At 47.5% G+C, this 26709-nt stretch overlaps 1 protein-coding gene across 4 annotated transcripts in view; it reads right to left on the bottom strand.

Moving 5' to 3' along the window:
• Zfhx3 (zinc finger homeobox 3) overlaps positions 1-26709 on the bottom strand; it is a 255867-nt gene that overhangs the window by 27844 nt on the left and 201314 nt on the right. For all 4 annotated transcript variants that reach the window (XM_076915849.1, XM_076915847.1, XM_034522631.2 and 1 more), the window contains 2 exons: positions 18898-19008; positions 130-263 (listed from right to left, as the gene is read on the bottom strand). In XM_076915849.1, the coding sequence (XP_076771964.1) occupies positions 130-263; positions 18898-19008 (245 nt within the window). The remainder of the gene's footprint in view (positions 1-129; positions 264-18897; positions 19009-26709) is intronic.

Here is a 26709-nt window from a genome sequence, read left to right as displayed (position 1 = left end):
GGGACACGACCGTCACTCTGACTCAATTGCCTGACGCCTCTTAAAGCCGTGCCTTCCCAAGACCCAGTAACCCCAAAGTTCATTCCACACCAACATCTGGAACATTCCCCCACCACAGCAGACCCTCACCTGCTCGGGTTTGATCTCCTCTGATGCTTTTGGCCTCTTCGAAGCGAGTGGAGTCTCGGAGCTACCTGGGAAGGAGGTGCGTTTGGTAGCTGCAGGGGAATCGGTCAACTCCTTCTCTGCCTGACTGGATGATGCTGAAAGAAAAAGCAGAAGATGTGATACAGTAGCCAGCCTGGGTCAGCTCAAGGAGGCTTTGTGCTGGATGAATATCAGCCTCACTGATAGCAAAGGGGCTTCTTAAGATGCTGAGAGCCAGGAAGAATGGCTTACCACGCATGCCGGAAAAGCAGCGTGCATTTCTCCGCACAACCCTAACCCCGTGAATTCCTGTTATTCCCTTAACAACTGAATGTCTGACAGAGACAGGAAAGAAATGCAGTCAAAGGCCCTGGTGTTAGCTTATCTCTTCTGCTCATTTCCCATCGTCTAAACACAGCTAGCTTGCCCCATTACATGGGGTTGGGGGAGAGAAGCTGGACAGGTGGCAAAGTCTCACCGAATGCTTCGCCAGCCTGGGTAGCAGCCAGCACACCGCTCCACAGACCTGAACAACCGTGTGCCCCCAACTTTATTATTTCAACTCTTGGAACCACAACAGCCAAGCGGGCTCAGTGGAAGTCTGGGTGCTAACGTTAACCTGTTATAAACTTACACCTCAGTTCAGCAGCTGGCTGGCTTTTTGGTAAGAGATAACTGAGGAGTGGAAGCAGGCAGGGCCGTGGATCCAAGCCGTAACCAAGGCAGTGCTGCAGATGCGTAAGGGCTATAGAGCTCCCGTCCTGCTTACGAGCCATTCTTCCTGTTGCCCTTGCCTGCACTGCCAGAAGCTGGAACGAGTCCCCCAAAACCACATATGTGAAGGGGCGCATGAGGTTAGGGTACCACACAGTAGAGACAGAAGGGCTGGCAGAAGGATTGGCAGGAAGCAGAGAGAGGGACCGAGGATGTCTTGGTGAGGATGTAACCAGGCTGAAAGTTGAATGGGGAGAAGAAGGATCCCCTAGTATAAACAGAGATTCCAAATGTGGTTGGCTTTGCTCACCCAATCCTCCCTGCCAACTAAGGACTGAGTTTTCATTTTTTTTAGATGAGAAACTCCACTTTTCTGGAACGTTGCTTAAAGCAATAAGGAAATAAACAAACAAAAACACAAACCAGAACAAAAATACCAGGAATCCTTACTCACTGACAGCAGGCGTGTGAATTAGTCCGCTCATTATGGAACCCGAGTTGGGGGTTCCTCATGGGGCTTGCCACTCCTCGGCAGACACCCAGGGAACTCCACACCCAAGGAACACCACACTTGTACGCTTCAATTTATTGCTGCTCAGTTCACTATAGCCGAAGAAATGGAACCAACCTAGCTGTCCATCGACAGGCAAATGGACATGGGAGATACGGTGCAGATATAAAATGGATTGCTACTCAGCTCTAATGAAAACACGAACTCACAAAATTTACAAGAAAAAAAAAAAAAGAATGGATTTAGAATATGCACTATTAAGCAAAGTTGCCCAATCTTGGTCACAACGGAAGAAGAAACTATACGTTCTTCCTTACATGCAGATCCTTGCCTGTAATGTGAGCATAAATATATGTTAACAGATATATGCCCGGGCACGCTGTGGCACGTGGCAAGGAGAAGAAAGGCGCATGCTCAGGCACGCTGTGGCACGTGGCAAGGAGAATGGCGCATGCTCAGTGATAAGGAAGGCGGGCTGGAGGGGCAGGGAAAAGACTCATGGGTCACAGTGGAGGACATAAAGCCAACCTTGTCTGTTTCTAACTCTGCTGTGGACTTTTGAGGCTTTTGTAGCCTCTGGGACTGTAAAAATAGAGTCGACAGGGTAAAAGTCTGCTGCAAAGCCCGACAGGGATGGCTGCGCTCGCTGTGGGAAGCTCACAGACGCACATGGGCCAGGTCTGGGCAAGGCTGGTTTTGAGTGGCTTGCTTGTAGCTGCTGATGCTTTTACGTTTGAAAACTCTTGAAAATAGTTTTGTTAAAAAAAAAAAAAAAAAAACTGAAAAAAACTTTTATTGCCACTGTTAATTTAGCACGGCATTAAGCCACCGTTACAGAAAGCTCACGTTTTCCTCCACGGTAAATCAGATTTCTGCCTCAGTCTGTCTGTCGTCTGACATGTATTTGCATTTTGTATTCGACTTTGACGTTGGTTCTGCTGTGGATCCCAAGGTGCTGTCGGTATAGGTGAGTACAGTTTCTTAAAAGTTTTCGTTATATTACATTTTCTTCACCTGGTTGGGGGAGGGGGTGCGGGGGGCGGGGTGCACACGTGCGTGCACACATCACATATGCTTATACTCATACACACATATATGTGATGATCAGAGGATAATCTGTTACAGTTTGTTCTTACCTCCCAAAATGTGGGATTTGGGTTTTGAACTCAGGTTGTGAGGTTTGGCCAAAAGCGCTTTTACTCCCTGAACTGTGTACTTTAATGATCAAGTTGTTCGAGAAAATAAATTTTACTCATTGAAATCACAGGGCCATAAAATTTTTTTTTCCGAATTGCCAAATACAAGAATTATTCCAGGAAGTTGATGCTCTTCCCAGAATGTATACTTTGTGACCTTTAACCCTGCTATCTTGGTAACCTGGTCTCCTTAAGTTTGCAGGGCATTTATTATTTAAAAAGTACAAGCATATGGAGGCATATTCTACACAGACCCCCCCTCCTCCTCCCGACACAGATTCATAACAGTATTTTAATCTGTCTCGGATCGACTTCAAACCCATTTCAGTCTTAATGGGAGTTTCTCCTTCTCCCTTGAAAGGTGATAGGTGATGGGTGGATATTTAATTGATGGACTGGCTGCTGATTAACTAGGTGCTGCGACATTTGAGACCAGTACCCGCACGGCCCATTTCCCATCTCCCGACCCCCATCACAAGTGAACACACAACCCCATGTCTCAGGACTCAGGCTCTGGAGTGACTTGGCCCTGGCATGAACACTTCCTCGGCTCTGAACAGGCTTCTTATTTTCCATGTTATTTCTTCAAGTGGAAGCTAGGGATGGGGTGAGCTTACTCTCTGTCGGCGTGCTGCAGTGTGGCTGACCTCCCAAACACCCTCGTGAGCTCTTTCCCACTCCACACTAGAGTGCTGACTGGCTAGATCCTGAGTGGGTATTGTGGAACCATAGCTGCTGTGGGCTCATGGGTGCAGTAGTCCTGTAAGATACTGCTTTGGGCTCATACCAGGAAGTCTACAGACAGCACAAATTAGAGTCGGTGGTGGTGGTGGTGGTGGTGGTGGTGGTGGTGGTGGTGGTGGTGATGGTGATGGTGACGGTGATGATGATGTATTAACAAAGAACATGAAGTTGGGAGAGACGGGGAGATGGGGGTGGATCTTGGAGGAGCTAAGGAAATTGGGGGTTAGGGGGAAGGCTGGGGGCAAAATATCATCCAAACACCTTGTGTGAAATTCCCAAAGAATTAATAGAACTATTTTTAAGGCTTAGTGGTTCCAAGTCATCCTGTCTGCTCCCCTACTTCCAGGTGCTAGGCATCAAGTCAGGCTCAGCGCTTAACCTTGGAACAGCAGAGCGACCTGCACCCTCTTACAGTAGAGGAGACCAAGATGCCGGTTCTACCCTTGGTGCCCATCCTGCTCAGTCCTGTATTTGCTATAGGACAACGACACTGTCCACTAAAGGCCTTCATCACATGCCACGACTGTCTGGCAACCGTTTGGGTACTCAACAGCCTGAAAAGGGGGGGGGGGGGGGCTGGGAGACAGCTGAGAAACAAACACACTGCCAGCTCCCTCGTGGGGCAGGAGTCTATCCTCCTCCGTCTCCTCCTCCTCCAATAGCATGGAAGGATGGCAGAGGTAAGAATTCTGGTATCTGAAGCCACTATTCTTTCCCCTTTCGAGTTGAGGGGGAAATCTCTGTTGCCTTTCTCCCCGAGATAAAACCCCAACTGCTTTTGGCTTCTGAAGTCCTTTTGTCACTGTGAGCTAAGAAGCCATCACAAAGTGTTTAAAAAGTAAAAACAAAACAAGACACAACATAAACACACACACACACACACACACACACACACACACACACAGCACACTGGTTTGCTCATTCCTCCTCCTTCCCAGAAACACAACAGCCCAGCTGTATATAAAATACTAAACCCACTGGTGCTCAAACTTCCAGGTTCATCTCCTTTCTATCCAGGACAACTTAACATTGCTATTAAAGAAAATCTGTGCAGAAGTGGAGATTAGACCCTCCTCAGCTCACCAATTCCTTTATTTTATTTATTTATTTAATTGAAAGTGCCATTTGTACAGTTATTCTCAGTCTCCAGCATTTCCCTGGGAGGTGGGAAAACTGCACCTCAGAGTTAGGTCATGTACTTCTGACACTAGCCCCGCCCTTGCTGGACTTCAGGCGTTAAATCCCTAGCAAGTCGGGATAAGGATCCTTTGTGTAATTTCTGCACATGAGCCAACAGTTCTCCATCGGCATGCTGGGTAACGGTCAACTGTGAGCCACAGCGTTTTCTCTGAATGACTTCAGAAGGGGCCACAGTCTCGAAATTCATGGCTACCCCACTCCTGCCAATGAGGTGGCAAGGACACCGAGAGAAAAGTACTTTGGTTTCCTGCTCAGAGACTCCTCTCGACTCTTAGCTTAAAACTCTGGAGGAAGGTTAGTACAATACTGAAATCACCACTTACAAAAACCAGTTATCGGTCACTCTATGATGTCATGACAGTGAAGAGGCAACAAATGTGCCGCAGAAACCAGACGTGGCTTAAATAGTCAGTGCCTGGGATCTTTGAGTTCAATCAGTAGCAATGTCAAAAACTCCCTGAAGCCATTTCTATGATAATGATTAAGTGGGGCACAGACATTCCAGGCAGGAATGGAGACACAGCCACTCGGAAAGGCCGAGGCAGGAGGGCTTCACAGGTTTCAGGCCAGCCTGGGCAAGCTAGCCAGACCTTGTCACAAATAATGCACATGACATCAGCTCGGGGTGGAGCACTTACCTAGCGTGTGCCAGACATTGAGTTCAATCCCTAATATGCGGGGTGGGGTTGAGGAAACAAAAAAAAAAAAAAAAAAAAAAAAAAAGCAGAAACTAGGTTTTAGATAGCAGGGTGTGATACAATGAGTGACAGTGTAGCCATTCTTTGTATGCTGTACATACTAAAATGATAGCTATGAAAAATCAGAAGTACAAATCAGTAAAGATAAAATGTACATTAGGCTCTGTTACGATATGTAAGCCGTAAGCATTGAGGGAAAAATAGAAGAAAGTGATTATCATATTAGGAACCAGCATCGTGGGTAATTTTCTAAGTTCATAGTGTAGCTACATAATTTTAAATATAATTAAATGGCTTAGCATTTAAATTCAGCTGTCCATAAAAAATGGGTATTTGGACCCATGCTGTGGAAAATCTCAGGGGGTAATTTTGTTTTTAAGACTTTGCTGCTTCAGACATTCCCCACCACCACCTTTGACAGTTATGCCATAGGAAAACTGTTAAATCCAACAAGTCCTCCACAGGCAACATGCTGGGCTCCCAGCAAGGCAAAGGGATCAAAATATGGTGTGCAGAACACAGCAGAGAGCAGCCTGTTGCTGTTACAGAGTTCAGAAGACTTTCTGGAATTTGGCTTTCAGGGTGGTGATCTACCATATCCTCCTAAAGTGTGGAGGGTGGGCCACTAAAACGGCCAAGGACCAAGGCAGACCCGACGCCTGCTTCTCCATCTGATGCCATATGATTCCTCTCCATTTGCAGGGGAAAGAAACATGGTAGTCCGTGCATGACTCCTTTAGTCGGGGAAACCACTTATGAATGGAGACACCAATCTTTATGTACACTTTGACCTTATCACATTTTGTCTGGTCAGTATTTAACTTCTGAACATGATCATCAGTAACGTTTATTAGTTATTAGTAATTAGTAGTAAGCTACTCCTCCTCCTTTCATGAGAAGGAACAGGGGAGAGGAGAGCTCACTTGAATTCATGCAAATTTGCTTGTACTTTCCTTCCTTTCTCTTTTCTGTCTCCTTTTGGTGACAGGGTCTCTCTATGTAGACCTGGCTGGCCTTGAACTCTTAGAGATCCCTCTGCTTCCCAAGTGCTGGGATTAAAGACATGTGCCGCCATGCCCAGCGCTGGTTTGTGGTTTTCAATAAAAGGTTTCATGGTGTTTAAACACATCCGTTATTAAAGGACAGCATCCATTGGCGGGCTTTTGGAGTATGGAGTGGAGTGAGGTGGGAGAGTGGCATCTAAAATGGCGGTCTCTGTAACTCACAGGGAAACCATTCCTCCTAGAACCAATTCCTACCGAACCTCCATCTCCACTCACAGATTCTGAACCTGGGTCACTGAAACTTGAAAGCAAGGCTGCAGACGGCACAGCGCATGCCTCTTTCCAGACAAGTGCCATGGGCTGCTTGGTGCTGAAGCTGAGTCAGGCAAGGGCCTGCTGCCTTGGGAGAAATGTGGAGAACACTAAAAACTGAGCAAAAAGAACCTTGAGGTCCCAGTTTTTGGCTTCCTCAAGACATCAGAAAGGATATCCCCTTGCAATCTAAGAAGACCAATCTGAGTAGAATTAATTTCTGTGTTCCCACGGAAATTTCCTTTTCCCATCACTTTAGCCAGTGGTGGGGCTATAGGCATGGTGGACACTAGGCTGTGAGCCAGAGATACTACCTTGGGAAGATCCTGAGTAGGGAGTAAGCTGTCCGTGCCACTTGGAAGTTCCTTCTCTATGGTCTGTCTTGGTGCTATGTCCCTTGAAGGTGATATTTACTGATGTGTTGCATTTCTTCCTTTGTGGGGTCCTGGGGTAAGCCCCCCAAGAGTTGGGGATAACTGCCTGACATTTGATACTTGTAGAGAGTCCAGAGGCAGGCACCACCCCCACTTCTTCTTAACATCAGACTCTTAGCTAAAGCACTGCTGACAGCCCCTCCATCTGAACTTCCATCTCCCAAACCAGCAACATAATGGAGGAGCCAATTAAATGATTATTAATTCATGTTACTTTCCGTAAGCCAGAGGTTCTCATCGCCTTGCATTCCGTAAACCAGCTTGCCACCTGCCCCAGAAATTTACAGCAATCTTTTATCTATCTCCATTGACTAAGTGGGGATTTTTTTTTTTTCCTCACACGACTTCACATTAAAGTGTTCGAGTTGGGATGGTTGCCCCAGCACACCACGAGGATGTTTTGGTGGCTCAGAAGATGGCCCGTTCAGCTCAAGGTTCTTGTTAAGAGAAAGGTGAGGTGTATGCTCTTTCCCTCAGCTTCTCGAAGACTTCCAACTCCCTCGCAGCAGCAGCAGCAGCTGCAGGAGCACTGTGTTTCCAGAAAGACTTTGTGATCTTCGCACTGTCGATGAGAGTGGAGCTAATCTTGGCATTTGCTTGCAGTTCCTTCCCTGGGGGACAAGCCGGGCTATCTGGCTCTGTTCTTGTAGAGCTACTGCACTTGATAAGTGGCCAGAGATCTGGCTAAATTTTCTTCCTCTGCTAGTACAGAGGACAGCATTCCTTTAAAGAGTCTGCTTCGCTGCCAACTGTCTCTAGGCGAGCACGGTCTCATTCCGCCTCCAGCCAGGCATCTTAAAGATGCTTCAGAGAGGTTTTGGAGAGACCCCAGTGAACAGAAGCAGGCTTCTGAGAACACAATAGGGGCAGGTCTACAAACTCCTGTAAGAACTGGAGTTTCTCCTCCATGCCAGAGTCCAGCCTAGTGAGGCATCCCCCTGAGAGTGAGTACCTCAAGTTGTACTGCGCTGTATGTCTCTAGAAAGCATGCTCAACAGGCCATCCGCCTCAGAGTAGAAGATGATGCAGCATGCACACAGTTCTCACATGTTGACTTTCTAGAAAGACTTTTTCAAGGAAAATCTCAGCTTGTTTTGGGTGGGCACAACTGTTTCTTAAGGAGGTTAATTTTTCTCTACCAGCTCCACAACAAACAAGACAGGCTGGAGCCTGGAACATCCAGACACTCTCAGACATCACTGTTTGCCCTTGCATCCTGAATTAAGGACTGGCTCACAAGAAGCTTTGAGAAGAGTGCAGAGACAAAGAAGTGTTACTTATTAGCTGTGCTCATTAAAGATCTCCCAGACTCTCTTGTCGCTGTGACACTGTCCCTATGGCCAGCACCCTTCGATCCCACCTCTGCCATCTATGGTGTGATCTGCCCAGGGTAAGCATCTGTGTCTCTTGTAGGCACCCCCTCCTTGTCTTTCGTCAAGTCTAGCTCTCTCTGGTCTACAAGGGGCTCAAGACTAGGCCTATAAATAAAGAAATGGCTCTTGCTTTTGTCTCTGGGGTTGCAGAGTCTTAGGTCCTAGAACTCCAGAGGGTGTCCGAACTTCTTGCAGGGCACATTGAATCCTGACTGCAGGCCCTACCCACAGAGGCTCTGATTCTGTAGGTCTGAGTCAGAGAATGCACTGCCAGTAAGTTCCCTAGTGAGGCAGGCTGTCCAAGGACCACACTTGGAGAATAGCTACCCGGTCAACGCTTGTTGTCACTGGTAGGAGTCCTAACACGCTCTGCTCTAACTTGAATTTAAATTAAAGAGCCCTGTAAGCATGGGCAGACCCGACGGTCCACTTTCCAGAAACCCCAATGACATGGAACTTTTAGCTTAATTTTGGAAGAAAGGAGACAGGCCTGATCTCAAAGCCAAGATGTCTCTAGCCAAAAGTGAAGTACTACACCCAGTTGTCCCGCAGGGAACCTACTCACTCTAAAAGCAAATACAGACACGTGTTCAAAGCCAGGAGTCTAGAAAGCATTGCGTCTAAGAATTTGTTCTGTTTCTGTGTGACCCAGAATGACAGGTTTCCTTGTCTTGAGAAATCCCATTCTTTCTTTAGGTCTTGGAGAACCTCAAGGAAAACCAGGCAAAAAAGCCTGTGTCCGCTTCCCGATTTTCCCAAAGGGGAAAAGTGCTGGCCTCCTGCCCTTTGCACCAGTAATCAGTACTGGCCAAAGTCCCCCAAACTTCGACCCTGGGAGGATGAACAGATCCACATTGGCTTCTATCTGTACAAGTTTGTCTCTGGGAGTGCAGACTGGGCGGTATCTGGAACTGTGAGGTCATGGTCTCCCCAGTTTAAGTTGCCTCTCTGGGGAGCACCGGAAGCCTCCTGGTAGAACGGTGGGGCTGTGCTGACTGGTAAATGCCAGCTGCTGCTGCTTGCTTTGTAGCTTTGAGGAGAAAACAGTACTATGTTCTACATCTGAGACATCAATCTGCTGCCCTAATTCCTTGTTGAAATATGCATAAGGGTGCTTAACTACACTGATTGGAGCTCCCAAAAGGACGTCTTGCGTTTCCACATGCAAGACACCTTGCTCCCTCTGTGTCAGACTTGTGAATGAACTACCAGTCAAAACAGCCACCGCCTCATTTAGACCAGCTCTGTCTGTCCGTCTGTCTGTCTGACGACTATTTAATACCTTCTAGGCATTGGTTGCCACCATCATCCCAGCACGTGCCGGGATTGGGGACCTGAGAACTATTCCTGACTGTTAACTTGGTAGTATTGGGGCAACCTCCCCTGCCTGTGGCCACAAAGAATCCTGTCTCCACCCTGGCTTTATACACGCTGCTTGCTGCTGTGGCCACAGGCAGAGGAGGCAGGCAGCTCTGGACTCACCATGTCTCCCTCTGGTTTCATGACATGACTAAAATGACCATGAACTTGGAGCAAGCAGAGATGGAATCATGCAGGGGAGGCATCATTGACTCGTGCTGGCGATCGCAGCATTCGGGGGGAGCCAAGAAAGGAGATTTACAAGTCCATCACTAGTCAGGGCCACATAGTAAGGCACTGCCTCAAAAAAGCTAAAACAAGCCAGCAAACATTAAATGGAAACACAAGCCATGGGGCAGGGCCAAAGGGACTTAATGGGAGGCCTTCGGTCCTCATGGGCTAAAATGTTCCTTAGGGCAGCTAGGATCTATCTACTTTGGAACCTTGTGGGTTCCAAGCCAGCCTAGATCCCAGAAATACAACTATAATCACACTCTTCCAACGCTTTCCTCATTCAGACCTAATGTCTGGGGTTTTGACTGAATTTTATTAATGGCACCATAGCACCTTGGGAGTGTGCTCATGACACAAAGAACCAAACAAAACTTCCCCTTAGCCTGACAAGACAGCTCTCCCCTCAGTCCTGGTGCAGCTTTGACAGAAAATGGAGATCACTTTCGCCTTTTCCAGCACTGGCTGGGGAGACTGAAACATCTCCTGTCAGTCAATCATCTCCGTCCAGCACAGAGAGCGCCAGGTCTGCACAGATGCTGAGCTTCCAGAGGGTCTTCTGCTCCCAGCACTCACAAAGCTGAGGCTGAGTGACCAGTGTACAAGGGTTGGGTAGGCTTCCTTTGCGGAAGTTCAGGAACTCACCTTTTCCCACGTGCCTTTTCCCACCCTGGGGAGAAGTCCCTTGACAGGAAGTTACTAGTCCTCATTGCCAGGGAGGAAGGCACAGTAGTCAGCTTGGGGTGGGGTGGGGGTGGGGTTGTCGCTCACACATTGATCAGATCCTGGCTGGGGGAAATCATAAGCATTTGATTGACTATGCTCAACTTGCAGTTTCCTCTACTCACAGGGCTTCCAGGAGCCCAGCAGAAGATGCAGCAGACCGCAAGGTCTAGCATGCTGTAATGCCTTGGACACCTGCTGCAATGGCTCCATTTTCAGAAATGAACAGGAGTTCCAGGGACTAACGGGAGCCCATGTTGGGCTGTGAAACCCTATGTGACAAAGAGACTCTGGTTTTAGGCAAGCAGAAGCATCATCCTAAATTCACCTCTTTTGTTCAGCAACATGAAACAGGGCTGGATGCCCCCAGAGAGTGAGTAGACTACCAGTAGTCTAGCTTACATCTCAAAGTATTTCATGCTATGCTACTTAACTGACAGGCTCTTAGGGGCGTTTCAGAGCAGTGCTGAGCAGCACTTAGCAGATGCCACATAGTCACCACAGTCACATGCACGGCACACAAGGATGTGGTATCTTAAGAAGAACAGGATTGGCCATGTCTTCTCCATTCATCAAATAATTAGAGAAAGTGGCCGTGTTATAGTCTTCAGCTTGTAAGGTAGTGCATGGATGTCTGACCCAGGAGGTTAAAGAGCCTGCCGGTGGGTCATGGAGAAAGTCAATCATAGCTCTGACGCCCAGGAGACCTTAATCTGTGGGACACAGCGCTCTGGCTGCAAAATCAGGGTGACAGGGGACCCAAGGAGAACAGCTGCACCTAAGAAAAGTGATATCCCATGAGACACTGGGACATGTTTGAAAGACTCCTCCTAGGATTCAGAAGACCTTTACAAAAGCTGCAGCTCAGATAAGGCAGGGGAGATGAACAGGGCCACGGCCTGAGAACCATAAGCACATCCACAAGGTATCTGCTTATGCCAGGGTGTTCGTGTCAGGTGTCATTCTTCGAGTGTTGTCTTTCTCTGGCCTGCAAGAGCACCAAGTAGGCTAGATAGCTGGCCAGTAAGTCCCAGGGATCCACCTGCCTCCATCTCCCTGGAGCTAGGATTATAACTACATGCCCTACACCCAGCTTTTTAAAACCATGGGCTCAGAGCTTCCAACTCGGGTCCCTTGCACTCACAAAGCAAGCACTTGCTGGCTGAGCTATCCTCTGTAACTATCTCCCACAGTGATGATGAAGACCCTTCACTTACCTCCCATAAGCCTTCATGTGCTTACCATGTCCCCACTCTATGCCTTAAGAGTAATTCTCATTTCATTGTGCCATAACTATCTGATTACACACGACACTTCCTTTACAAAGTTCCTAACATGTTTTGCATGTCTACATACACACACACACACACAGAGAGACATATGCTCGATCAACTGATAGGGTCTTGGGTCTTATCACTTATGACCTAACAATATAAATTTTCAGAGCCAAGCTCTAGATTACTGGAATTTGGGCAAGCCTATCTATGAACCACACCCCGTATCTATTTTTGCTTGCCAAAATAAAAATAGTTAATGGTCTGTTTTCAGACCTGAATCAGAATTCTGCTTGCAATGACTGTAAGCGGCCAAGCTCTGCTAAAATCGGTCTGGAAATGGCTGGGTGTGTGTGTGTGTGTGTGTGTGTGTGTGTGTGTGTGTGTGCAACTAGTGGACCCTGGAAACGCTGACAACTACGTAATTTGTAGCTGTATGAAAATTAAAACCCAGAAACAGGGTCCACAGGCAAGGACACGGACCACTAAAGAGGCCACGTGAAGGAGACGCCCATCATTACCTACTCACACTTGACTGCAAAGGCAAGCATCCTTTGAGGTGAGGTAGCGTAGGAAGCAAGGACCAGAATGATTTAGAGTGGGGCTACTCCTGTAGAGGTGACCATTCAGTGGTGTTCATGTGGCACTTGCAGTGGCACTGGTCTACACTAGCTGTGACCACAGAGTGAGAATGGTCGGTGATGACATGGGACTCAGTTAGGGCCTGCAGTTTCCGACATCCCACCAAGAAGCATGGGCGTGGTGCTGTCTGATCCCCTTGGAGAAGGCCTTTTTGAACCCTTCCCCCAGGCTGTTGCAATTTTACAGACCTACAAAAGTTACTAATGCTCTGACTTTAGTAGCTGCTGTTCTTTGAGGTTTATACCTCAGCCGTGCCTCATCTGATTAAACACTGCCGGTTCTGGAATTTTAACGTTCTGGAATTTGGTCCAACCTGCTTTTTTTGCAGGCTTGGAAACTGAAGACCACGTGCTTTCCTCCAACCCATAATGTTTCCTCTTGGTTTTGTCTCTAGGTATCTAACTGAATTTAAAAAGGAGAGGAAGGATAGGTGGGAGGGAGGAGAGAAGAGAAAAGAGAGAGGAGGGAGGGGAGAAGAAAAGAGGGAAGAGGGAGAAGAAAGAAAAGAGAAGAGGGAGGAGGGAAGAGAGAAGAAAGAAGAGAGAGGAGGGAGGAGAGAGGAAGAAGAAGGTGAGGAGGAGGAGAAGGCAGCAGCCTCTTCCGTTCTGTGACAGATTATGTTTTGGGCATTAAGTCCCCTATACAATGGAGTCTCTATTTATACAAAACTGTAAACAACAGAGGAGCAGGACAGGCTGGTGATAGATTTCCACCAGGATCTGCCTGACCTCCTTTTTTTTTTTTCCTCTCCAAACTCAGTAATTAGAAGGGCGGTGGCTCCATAAGAATTATTCATATGCGGCCAAGAGCCGTGCACTATACATTTATGTTAAACATGTCAAATCCGATTGAAATCATGCTCGCTGGCACCGCAGCCCATAAACACACTTTCCCCTGCAGTTGCCCATTAATACCTTCTCTAATAGCAATCTCCCGTAGATTCAAATCATGGATGCTCCAATGCACTAATTGCTCTGTGTTAGGTGAGCATCATGGATTTGAAAAAAAAAAAATAAGAGTCAAATCCCTTTGGGCCCCATCTCTAGAAAAGAGAGAGAGCACTCAAACTACATTTCTAACAGAAAATTTAACAAACGTATACACGGGCACAGCAGTCGGGGACTTTTAAGGGCATCATCATGCCTCTGTTTTAGGCTAGGCTGGTGCTCCGCCCCGTCTGACAAAGCAGGAGCATCCCCTGATCATCCCGTCTCAAGTCCCCCGAAGCCAGACTCTGGCACTCTGTGGCTAGAGACCATGGTGACTGCAGCCTTTCAATAACCATCCCACTATGGTTCTTTGCCAAGAGCTCAATCTTGTCCCCTAATTATTGGTGATAAAGCGCCACATTAATTGTATATCACTTAATTTATAGCAATTAATGATTGACTTTGGCTAATCACGGCATTAATCACCGTTCAGTCGGGGACACTGGGGGCTCTTCAATCTCAAACGCCCGTGCTCAAATCCACTCCGGCAAATGATGACAACGGGGGTCATGTTCAGAGTTTCAAAGGAGAGAAACCACAGAGTTGGATAGAGGAAACAGCAGTGCATTAGCAGCGGCCCCGCCCCGCCCCCACTCCCAGTGGCCTGAAGGAAAGCTTCACACTGTGTTGACCCTGCTAACCAGTGGCTTGTATATGCACCACTACCCACTACCGTGGAGCCCACAGGTGGGTGGGGCTGGCGGGTGATAGTGTACCGTGTTTCACAGACAGAGCGCTCAAGGTGTCTGTGACTAAATCCCCCAGCCAATGTTATTCACTAACTAGTAGTAACTAGCCTTCCTAACTTCACACCTAGAGCTCTTCCCGTGTCAACAACCTTCCCTTGAGCTTCGTTGTACTTATTGTGTGCACCCTAAGCACACAAATGTGCCAAGGTGCACATGTGGAGGTCGGAGCTGGTTCTCTCCCTTCGTGTGTGTGTGTGTGTGTGTGTGTGTGTGTGTGTGTGTGTCTGTGTGTGTTGGGGTGGTCCAGGGATAGAATTCAGCCATCAGGGTTGCCTTTGGAAGTGCCTTTACAAGCTAAGCCATCCAGCTGGCACACTCCCAGCAGACTCCCAGGTCCAGGTCATTTTGAACTCACTTTCACCATACAACTTTGGGATCCGTTCCTCATTCTTGGGTCAGAGAAGTCAACCAGACCAAGCCCTTAGACTGAGAAGCCCATACACAGGAAGTCGGGGGTTCAGTTCTGCTAAGATTAGGTTCTGTCCTGAGGTTAGGGGTCAGGGGGTGGGCCAGGATGTGGTTCTCTCTCTGCCTGCATTCTTCCTGTGCCCTGCATGAGCCCATTCTGGCTAAGCTTCCTAGACTGCAAGATGGCAGAAGTGAGAGGGTTGCTGTCTATAAACATTTATAGGGTACAAATGTCTATAGGCTACAAATGTCTATAGCATCTATAAATCTATAAACATCTATAGGGTACAAATGTCTATAGCATCTATAAATCTATAAACATCTATAGGGTATAAATTGTCTATAGGGTACAAATGTTTATAGCATCTATAAATCTATAAACATCTATGGGGTATAAATGTCTATAGGGCAGGGTTAAGAACCGGGTATGCTCACGTCTGGAGCTCATGCCCATGGCATGCAGGGAAAGCGGCAGCTACTGGGATAAAGCAAAGGCTATGACTGGTGTCAGAAGCCCCGCCCACCTGGCTAGGAAGCATCAGCATCTGATTGAGCCTGTGGCCTACCAGAGCTGAAGGTCAAACAGGCAGCCTCCTATTCAGCTAGTCACAGAGTGCCTGTGATGGATTCTTTTGGGGTTAGTCTTGTTCTTTCTGAGACACATGATGTGGCTACTTGAATTTATATTTTTTTAAAACGAAACAAAAACAAAAGTTTCGCTTCCTCAGAATAATGAGCTCCATTAAGGCGCTGAACATTCTGATCAGCAGACAAGTCCCTGCGATATTCTTTTGATGGAAAACACCCCAAAAGTCCCAGGACATCACATAATCTGAAGACCAAGGCCTTGCTAAACTTGTGATCCTTCGAACTTCACCTAGTGCCTGACAGATGACTATCTGGTTTGGCGAGGAGAGGCACACACAATGAAAACCATAAGTCTTGTTCCAATAGAAAGAAACAAAAGACAAGTAGCTAACATCTTCAAGATTATCCATTCCTGCACAAACCTCCAAACTACATAATCAATAGCCGAGAAAAATGCCAATTATCCGGACCCATTTGGAATATTATTAATCTGCATCAGCAGCAGCCACTAATCAACACAACAAATTGTGAAATCGCTATTTACTTGTTTGTGGGGAGGAAGCCGTCCCCGTCATGCTTAATCAGATAGGAACAGCTCAATTTGGGGAACAAATGAAAGAAACAAAGATTTTTTTTTTCTTAATTATTGTTTTTACAAAATACCAGCCAAGGACCCAAAAGGAAGGTTCAGAAAGGTTGCCGGCATCCGTACCCAGTCCAAGGTCAAACTGGCACCAAGAGCCTGCCATTATAAAATGACCTTCAGGTCAGAGGAGGATAATCTGAAGGGGCCAGCAAAGAAGCCTTTCCTTCTATGCGTCTGACAAGGTACACCCCTAAGTTGCTGTTTCTCCCTGTCTTCTAGAGATAAAGACTGAGGGGTGGGCCCATTGCATGGATGAATGTGTAGAGAGAGCCTTGTTATGGACGTGCATTCTGTAGTTCTTGTTTTACACCTTCCAGTGGCCTCCTGGTTGCTGGGTATGTCCACTGGCTCTAAGAGGGATGGCAGGGCTCACTCTGAATCATAAAGACTGAATAAGTTTTAACTGAACTGCCCTCAACAGAGCCTGCCCCGTTCAGGATACATGGGTATGGGAAGCACACACCAAGTGGCAGTGCAGGGTGCTGCATACAGTAGGAGCTTTGCAAGCAATGGTTCTTTAACAATGTCCTTAGGACCCACATGGGATGGAAGGAATACACATGCAGGGGCCAGACCTGCTTAAGCCCCTGTTCTGGCACTCCTGCTAACCTATAAAAATTCCCAGAAGCCACTGTGGTTAGGCATTAGTCATATATCAAATGCATATTTTAAATGGACAAGGCTAAGAGAAATTGATACTGGTTTTCCTCATGCATCTTGACTGACTATTAAACTCCATACGCAAAGCTTATTATGTGCTGGGCCTTGTTCTAAGCTTCCTGTATTAAAATAATTCACACGAGGCATTAGTCTTAATCTCTTATCTCATTTAAACAGAGGCACAGAAAGGTTAAGAGACTAAGTATTGTCACCCAGCAAATGGGAGGATCATGATCAGAAATCAAGCACCCAGAACATGACAATACACAGATGACCTAGATCACATGGGGCCTTTGGGACCCGTCAGCAAAATGCTCTCCCCTTGGGGCACATGATGTTGGGCCACCATCTACACTGTCTAGTTATGGCTTACCTTAACTGTTTAGTAAAGACTGGGGTCTCCATGTAGCCAAGGTAACTGTGGTGGTTTGAATATGCTTGGCCCATGGGAAGTGGCACTATTAGGAGGTGTGGCCTTACTGGAAGAGGTATAACTTTGTAGAATCAAGTGTGTCACTTTTAGGTCTCATATATATATATGCTCAAGTCTGGCCAATCTGATCTAGACCTTCCTCAGGCTGCCTGTGGAGGACAGTCTCCTCTTGGCTGCTTTTGGATCAAGATGTAGAACTCTCAGCTCCTCCAGATCATGTCTGCCTGCCCACTGTCATAAGATGATAATGGACTGAACCTCTGAAACTGTAAGCCAGCCCCAGTTAAATGTTGTCCTTTATAAGAGTTGCCTTGGCAATGGTGTCTCTTCACAGCAATGGCACCAACCCTAACTAAGACAGTAACAGGTGATAACACCCCTCCCTGTGTCTAAGGGGACCTCCTACAACAGTAACTGCCCGTTCCTCCCTGGCTCTCCGGGGGTGTCTGACCCATCCTTCACTCAGAGGAAGCTCTGAGCTTCAGGTATGTCCCCTCCCCTGCTGTTCTTTCAATCTCCAGGCCTCCCAAAGTTGACAGCCCCATCCCCACAGCCTCTTCACAGAGGCAGGGTTTCCCAGGCTTCAGTCACTTTCATTGCTTGCCTCTGGCCTCTCTCCAAGATTCTGTATCTTGTTCAAATAATGAAGGCCAATCCCCGACCCTCAATATGATTTAAGAGAAGTCTTGTCTACAAAAGTTATAAGGGCCTAACCAATACAGACTCTAGAAGGTAAATATTTTCTTAAAAGAAAAAAAGGAAAGAGAGAGAGAAAGAAAGAGAGAAGAAAAAGAAGAAGAAGAAGAAGAAGAAGAAGAAGAAGAAGAAGAAGAAGAAGAAGAAGAAGGAAAGAAAGAAAGAAAGAAAGAAAGAAAGAAAGAGAAAAAGAAAAGAAAAAAGAAAAGAAGAGAAAAGAACAAAACCAAAGAATTTTAATACTGAGCGCAGTGGTAAGAATCAGGTTGGCCAAACAGAATACTTCCTGTTGCTTGTCACAGCACTTCCTGTTAGTGAGGCCGTGGTGTCTGTGAGACTTATCTGCCCAGTAAATCCTCTCAGAAATGACTCAGCTCCTCCTCCAAACCCTGAGCTTTTCTCTGTCTCAGCTCTTCTCTCCTCAGCTCGGAGGTCCTGTCATCTTGAGAAATGGCTGCTCTCTCTTGGCTTTTCCAGAAATAGCACTTCCTGCCCTGGCTCCTTCCATTTGTTCTGCTTTTGCTAAAATGTCCCCCTGCCCATCTACACTGCTGTCCCCCTGTGGACGATGGTCCTAGGAGAGGGGCATGCTGGGAAGAGTACACAGGTTTCACTCAGGTCCTCAGATGCAGGACAATGCCCACCCTTCACTGCCTCTGATAACCTTGAGGCTGAGAATCCGGGGTGATGGCAACCAAGGTCTGTCTGACAGACGTCTTTCCCAGGTCTCCAACAGAAGGAGGATGACAAGCCATCCATGTTGAGCAGGTGCTCAAGAAACGCTACCTGGAAACTGTAGACACCTGGTGCTCAATAAAAAGGGTACTTAAGAATTTGAGAAAGAGAAAGAAAAACAGGGTATGATGATTCTCACCTTTAACCCTGGTAAAGAAAGAGGCAGAGGCAAATGGATATTTGTGAGTTCAAGGCTAGCCTGGTCTATACATCAACTTTCAGGGCAGCCAGGGATATATGGTGAGACCCCGTTTCAAAACAAAACAAGACAAAAACAAACAAACAAACAAACAAAAAACAACAAAACTCCCTCTATGGTAAGCCCAGAGCCCATACACTTTTGGGCAAGATGGAGGGTGGTCTGCTCCCTGATGCCAGTCTTATTTCTCCCAGGGAGAAGGTCCTGGCTAGAGGATGCCCATGCACACTACCTGCCCGCTTGCTCTGCCCTTCCTCGCCGCCGCTGCTGCCCTGGTCTTTGGCCAGCTCTTCTGGGTCAGCAGATGCTTCGCAGGGTCCTTCGGCATCTTCAACAGCTTCCTCTGAAATACAAGACAGACAAAGGATGTAAAGGACGAAAGCTGGGAAGGCGTTGAAGGACTCTTAGTCCGCACGTCCGAGAATCACCAACCACAAAACACAGATGTCGGTGACTGTCCTCATCTTCCTAGTAGCCCAGCGAGGATGGCCGTACTAAGGATGCACTTCAGTCCAGGGACAGCTGCTGTGGGGCTTCAAGTGGGTGCTAGATATGTAACTGTCAGGCATTTCCAGATAGGTTCTGAGGGCCTCCGTCTGAGCTCTCCCTGAGTGAGGCCGTCACTCATCCCCGGCAGGAGACTAGATGGGACCCTGTTGCCAAGGCCTCATTGGCCTGGCAGTGTTTGTGCATGTGCCACACAATGACAGACATTCTTGGAGTCACTTATGTTCTCAAGAGTCACAGAACATCAGTGATATGGTTTGTGGGCATAGGGGGTACTAGAAGCCAAATAGGAGGGGTGAAAATGTACAGCAGAACCACTATGTCTAAAAGTAGGCCGGATGGTGTCTGCCTGAGTTAAGGAGAAAGAAAGACTCTTAGGGTATTGGCTGGGGATTGGTCTCTCTGTTCCTCTGGCCAGCTGGATCATTAACCCAAGCACACCTTTAATAAAAGGGAGTTCAGAGGAAGAACAGGGGACTGCAGGGTGGCTCTGTGAGAAACTCTGCCAACCTGGTGATTCCCAATAAAGATAGGAGAGAACCAACCCCTTAAATTTGTTCCCTAACCTCCATACATGGGCCGTGCGTGACACAGGGGCTCAATGCAGGTTATGTCATACAAACGCAATACTAATTTTTTAAAGAGTAAAGTGAAGGAACCAAAGTGGTAATCACTTGACATGATGAGGAAACTCTGAAGAGCACACCTCTCTGGATTCAGAAGCTCAAGAATACACACACACTCCCACACCCTTCACAGGAAGCCCAGACCAGACTCAGCAGGAGCCAAACCTGGGAAACAATTTAGAACCCTGGACTAGGGTTCTAGCCAACACCACCATAGAAATTTCCTTCCAACCACAAGCCCACATTTTTGTTTGTTTTGGGGACAGAGGTCTTACACTGTGGCCCAGGCTGGCCTCAGTCCTACTTTAAAAGAATTCAGGGGTTATGCCCTCAGAACTTCCATCAAAAGAGCCTCTAAATTCTATCCCACAGGAGTCAAATCAGTCACAGGGAGTTGATCTGTAGGGGTTTCCAAAACACTGAAGGCCAAAAAGGAACATTCTAGATTTGTGCTTTCCTAATTCTTCTAGAAAGATGGTAGGATATCAATGGCCAGGAAAAAAATGAACTCCAAGGATGAAGAATGGTCTTTCTTTCTTCCCAACAGCAGAGAGCCCCAGAGGCAATGCCCTGGGCACTGCTTGCTCAATCTGACCTCGGGGCTCGCTCACTCTAGTGTTCCTGTGTGTCTTTTTGGCTCACTGCACCACAAAGTTAACGCTGAGTCTCCTGACCTTACCCTTAGTTTGAACAGACCAAAAACAGGCACTCATGGCCTGACATTCATCAGACATACAGCTCAATCTTAACAGCATAAACGACCTTGTAAAGGGGGAGGAAAGGCTTAAGCATGAGAAAGACGAGCCAGATGTACCAAAAGATACACATGCCATCTTATATCTGGGAGTGGGTGGGGGAAAGATGTGGCCTGTGTATTTTAGGCTTTTTTTTTTTTTTTAATAAAAATTCATCTTTAACAGCGATACCAGTGGTAAGTATTAAGTTGGGGATATGCACACTAGCTGGGCATCTTAAATATGCTCCATGACACAAATCAGGCGCAGTATTGGTGTGCCTAAGTGAGATTAGGCCGAGAGATGGCTCCATGGGCAGCTCTCTCTGGCACACACACCCGTGACCGCCTCAGACGGAGATGCTCTGGCTCTTACAGTGTGTCAAGGTGTCTCTCAGTACAGGAGGTAAATGCCCACCAGGCCACCAGAGTCAAGGCCAGCACCCACGGCTGCTAGAGCAGAGTTTGGAGCCGTTAAGCAATTCTATTTAGGAGGCAGAGATGGCCAAGTGTGGGCGGATTACGGAGGCAGGAATACATGACAAAAAACACAGGAAGGAGGTGAGTGACTACTCCCAGAACCCTCGCTCTGGGCCTGCCTGAGCCTTGTCTAGCTTCCTTGTTCTATGCAAACAGAAAGCAAAGGCCAACACGTTTCAAGAAGGTGGTGGTGGTGGTTAAAAGAGGTTACTTTAGGATATTATTATTATTATTATTATTATTAATTTTTCTTCAAGATGTGTAAACCCATTTTTCTTGAGTTTCTAGGCTTTGCTTTATCATCTGTGACTTATAAACTAAGAGAATGCTGTGAGCCCTAAAAAGAACAATTAAGGAACTTCTGGTCAAGCCAGCTCCTTTTACAGGGGATCAGCAACCTCACCCCTATCTCTTTAAAAAAACAAAACAAACAACAACCAAAAACAAAACAAAACAAAAAAACCAAAAAACTGGGTCTCATTTAGCCAAATAGAAGAGTCCTTGCAGTTCCACCCATGACCTACAGGTGTCGCCCTCTGCATGGCAAGGCCTGGAGGGCAGCTGGCTAGGAGGCAGACAAGTCTGGGCTGCCGAACCTGAGCATGTGGAAACAATATATGTCTCCAAGAGAATGGTCTAGTCCTGGGGAAATAAAATAGAACATTCATAAGCAGTTACACCATCTGTCTTTAAACCATCATCATCAACATCGAGAGGGGGTAAAGGCTCTTTAAAATGGATGAAAGCCCCGGCTGACAGTAACCGGAAAACCGTGAGAGCTGAATACCAATAAAGGTAGAGAAATGATTTAAAAAAAAAAAAAAAAAAAAAAAAAAAAAGGATGCAGACTGCAAATCTGTCTGGACAGCTCGGGCTTGTGAGCCTTTGCAGACAGGGTGTGTCTTTACTGGTCCCAGAAATGTCACGAAAGCTTTCTCACCAAAGGCCAGGCTTGGGCACCCGTGAGGAAGTGTTGGTATCCCGGCCCCTCTCATGTGTGGTGGCCAGGGGTGCAACAGCATCTGGCTCTGAGCCAGAGCCTGGCCACTGAGCTGGGGCAGCTTGCTAGTCCCAGTCCTCCCTGGGGCTGAATGTTGGATACTTGCACACTGACAGAGCATGGGATGGAGAGGCAGTTTTCCTCACAGATCATGAATTACACATTCTAGCCCTGAGTAGCGGCAACTGGGGGGGGGGGCACCCCAGGAGCCAAGTTTCTGTTTTTCTTTCTGTAATGTCAACTACCGACAGATGGTGCGAACAACCGATGATGTGGGCTTGGCCATGGGTTTTATCTAGAAAATTCTGTCCTTTGCTCAGGGGAACAGGTTGCTCTGCCTCCAGCCAACACTCACAGCAGTCCCGGCACTCTCAAGAAATGATGTTTCACATCCTAACTGGAGCACGGCAGAGACCCTTTGTCATGACTGTGGCAGACCTGAGCAAGGAGGTCACCTGCAATGAAGCCAGCAAGCCCCTGCACCTCATACAATTAATTCTGGGTTTGGAGAAGATACCAGGGGAGGAGCCTCTAAAACCCTGCAGGGACCTACCTCGAACCTGCATGGCCAACCCTGACCTTCAAGTTAGGGTAACTCCTCTTAATCTTACATGTTTTCATGCCAAACTGAGAAGGGTAAACTTTCTTTTTTTTTGACCTGAGTCTCAGGCTGGCCTCAGATTTACTGTGAAGTGGAGGATATTAATCGTACAGTCTAATGCCTCCACCTCCCATGTGCTGGGATTACATACATACACACATACACGCATACATACATACAGCAAGCTACCACTCCAGGCATATGCTTCACTGGGGATGAAAATCGGCACCATGCCTGAGCATCCTACCAATGGAACTGTCCCACAGCCCAGAGACGCAAGGAAATCATGAAAACCAGCATGGTCTTCCAGATGGTCTACCATCTGCCTTCCACTGCTGAGTAAAAGATGGCTTAGGACAGAGATGCAGAGACCTCCTTACTTCCCTTATTAGGGCTGGACCACCCCAGCCTGCTCTATTCACTCTCAGCTCCTGGTGACGTGAAGGGCAGAGCCCTCAGGTGACCCTAAAAGCAGCAGTCTGGGGGGGGGGGGGTTGAGGACACATAGCAGCACAGAGCTAGAAAACAAAACAAAACAAAACACCCCCACACACATAGCTTTGCTCTGCACAGATGCAAACCGTTCTCTCCTGCCTCCTGATCAAGGTGACAAGAGTCCCCTAGCCCGAGACTTCTCCCAAAGGAGGTAAGTCTGTCAGCTGCAGTCCTGTGGGGATTTGTATGAGTTGTATGACCATCCTGGAATTTGGTGTGTGAAGGGAGTAACAAGGCAGAAGGCAAACCCAGGAAACACAACCAATCCATGGTATATGCTCCCCAAATATGTCACCCACGAATGTGTTCCAGTTTTAGAAAAAAAAGTACCCCCCCCCCCAATAATGGGTCGAGTGATGTGTCCATTGGGGGTATTTTACAAATTGCTCACAGGCTTGAAGGAAAGGGGAGTCAATCAATGATTAAGACTAATCCCTCTGTTTCTAACTCTTAACAGGATAATGTAGATTAATTCAAACCTGACAAAGCCCCCACCGCGCCTCGATATGATAGAAATTTGGAAATCCTCCTAAGAATCAGGGTGTCTGTACCCAAGGCTCTCACACGAACGTGTTACTTAAATAACACACCAATCTGTGATCCCCGAAGAATGAAATTGTTCATTCTCTTTTATGGGGGCTGGGGGGGGGGGTGCGCGGCGGAGGGGGATAAAGTGGGTTTGCCTGTCGGCAGGCTCAAGAGCTGAGAAACATTAGCTGTCATGAACCACAATCAAATCAGGTTTGAAATATTTAGCAGTGGCTTGGAAAATGTGATGGTGCAGCTCTGACAGGCGGGCGAGGTGAGCAGACGCCCGCTTTCCATTATAATGGAAATATCAGGCCTGTTCTGAATATGTATAACCCAGAAAAATGTATTGATTTTTCATTCGGCATTAAAAAAAATGAAATAGCCTGCAGCTGTCAGAAGCCTTTGTTAAAAGCCCATCCTTCCTGGAATGAGGTTTACCAGAAACAAGTTTTAATTGTACACGGGACCTCTTCTTTGAAAAACAAAATAACCAACCTGCTTACTTTGAAGGCAGGGTTAAAGCTTTGTCTTTCTCCCGTTTGCAACCTAATTAACCCAAGGAAAGACCAACCAGGCAGGTGGGAAGCACCTCACACACTCTGACCAGCGGGAGTGCCACGGAGGGTGGCCTCTGTGGAGGGTAGCCTCTGTGGAGGGTAGCAGGAGGCTCTGCTTTGTCTCTCTCCCTCTTCCTCTGGTGGAGGCCTTGGACTCCAGGACTCACGTGCTATATGCCTCCAGCCAATCACTTCTGTTCCTTCAGGCTCCGTTGGCAAGAAGGCAAGGTGAGGAAACAGCCTAGTGTATTCAATCCCCTTGGCACTTTCTTATTAATGGGAAACCTCTACTGGGTACAGACATTATACAGAGTGTGCATGCTTTATGTTGCAAAAGAGGTCAAATCCCATGGCATGATTTAGTAAGGTCTATATCAGACCACGTGCCTCAAATAAAATCCCGTGTTAAAATTCTGTTGCAACAGAAACTTGTAATGGGCTGTCTGTGATGCGCGGTGCAGATGGACAGACAGACAGTTGCTCTGTTCCTAGCTTGTTCCTTCCGGTCCTTGTCTTCTCCCTCCAAGCTAATGGTAATGATGCTAGCTAGCTGCTACTATAAAGGCAAAACATATTCCCCAACCCCCACCCAACTCCTCCCACACATTTAGACACCTTCCCTGAGAGGTGACCAAAGACATTACAGTAGGTAACTCTCTAAGACCCCTGAGCTGCTGTGTCTGTACCACACAATCACACCCTGATTCTGCATGAAGCCACCTAACATTCCCAAATACGGCCTCTTGGCCCTTACACACTGACTTCCATCCATCCCAGACAGTCCAGCTGGAAGCTGCCTATGAGGCAACTTAGAACAATGAGGACTCTGGGTAAAAACTCCTCAGCTCCAAGACGGCTCCCTGAGGTCATGTGGCTTGCCCACCACAGATATAAATTGGCATCTTACCATCTCTTCTCCTCAGCTACTCACAGTGTACATATCCTCACCCACGCTCAAAGAAAAGGGTGTTTACACATCTACCTGGTAGCAGTTACCTGGATTTTTTTTTTACTTTTTAAGCTGCTGATCAACTGTATCCGTGCCGTTTTATACTTCTTATAGATCCATCAAGGAAAATAGCACTATGGAATGCTCAGGCGCGCGAGAGCATGTGTGTGTGTGTGTGTGTGTGTGTGTGTGTGTGTGTGTGTGTGTGTGTGTGTTATGCTCTGCTAGGTTTGTGAGGACTGCCCTCTACCAGCTGGGAGGACTGTCAGGGTTGTATGCCTACAGGAAAATTTCTCACCTTGGTGCTTAGGAATGGGAAAGGAAGAGGAAGAATAGGTCAGACTCACGGCAGACAGTTTATACAAAAACCGCCTTCTCGGAGATGCCGTTTACCCACATATCCCAGCCCACCGGAAGAAGCCACGAGGGCATGGTTGTGGAAAGGGCCAGGGAGATCACAATAGGATCAGATGTGTGTCTACTCTCTGATGAGAGGCTGCTTCTCACGGGGGTCTTTGAAGTGACCTTTGACTGGGGAATCCTCTGCTCTGTGAGGTGCTCAGTCAGCCAAGACACCTGGCAGCTACCCCTGGATTTCCAGATGGCACTTTAAAGGTCTAGGTACAGAGCTACCATCCTCCCAAGGGCCTCTCAGAAAAGCTCTGTGGAAGGTAGACAAGGAAGGGACTCAGCCTCCTTGTCGCTACCGCCCTGACCTCTTTTCTTACCCCCATCCCACCGACCTACCTTTGGCACTGGGCTGGGAGAATCAACGCTGGGAAGGTAACTCTGGATACTATTAAAAAAAGACTAATTGGGGGATGGAGACCATTTATGCTTTTGTATATCTGTGGAGCCTGCCGATGTTTACAGAAGAAAGAAAGATGGGGATCCTGCGGCCAGAAGCAGCTCGGGGAGGCTCTGTGCCTTCAGACTGACTTCACTTCAGACTGGAGCAGTCACAGGACAGAGCCTGTGTGGGTCTGGAGCCTGTGGCCTTGCAGAGAAAAGTCCCCTCTCTGAGCTGTCCCTCCTGCGGGAGCAACACTGAACAGAGCTAAGAATGCTACCATTGTGTGTCCGGGATGCTCGCTGCCATTTTCCTCTCCCAGGCAAGGGCACTTGGTCATTTGAACAGTTTGTCAAAACCACACTAGAATTAAGGGGGTGGGTGGGGGTCAAGAGAGGAGAAAAGGGAGGAAACGCCTAAAGCCCGCACTGCACCAGGTCCCATTTATCTGTGTGCTCAGCAGAAGCACCTGGGCTGCCCCCTGCAGAAATCCCAGAAAAGGATAAAAGCAGCTGAGCGGGGACAAAGCGCTTCGGAACGGATGTGTTACCGACTCGCCTGGTGGCTATTCATGGGAAGGTTTCAAGGGAAATAAAATAGAATAACTGAGAGGTGTGAGTTCCAGTCTGTAAAATACAAACCCAGCTCTGGAAAGGGGTTTTAGAAAGCACTCTAAGTAAGGGGCGAAGCCACGGCCCAGGACTCAGGAAGAAACCGAGTTCAGCAGAGATGAGTGTCCCTGGGCTTCCTATGACGATGCTCGGCTGCTGCAACT

This window comes from Arvicanthis niloticus, chromosome 18, assembly GCF_011762505.2.
Source record: "Arvicanthis niloticus isolate mArvNil1 chromosome 18, mArvNil1.pat.X, whole genome shotgun sequence".
NCBI lineage: Eukaryota > Metazoa > Chordata > Mammalia > Rodentia > Muridae > Arvicanthis > Arvicanthis niloticus.
Note: the sequence above shows the minus strand (reverse complement) of the source record. Positions and strands in the feature narration are given on the sequence as shown.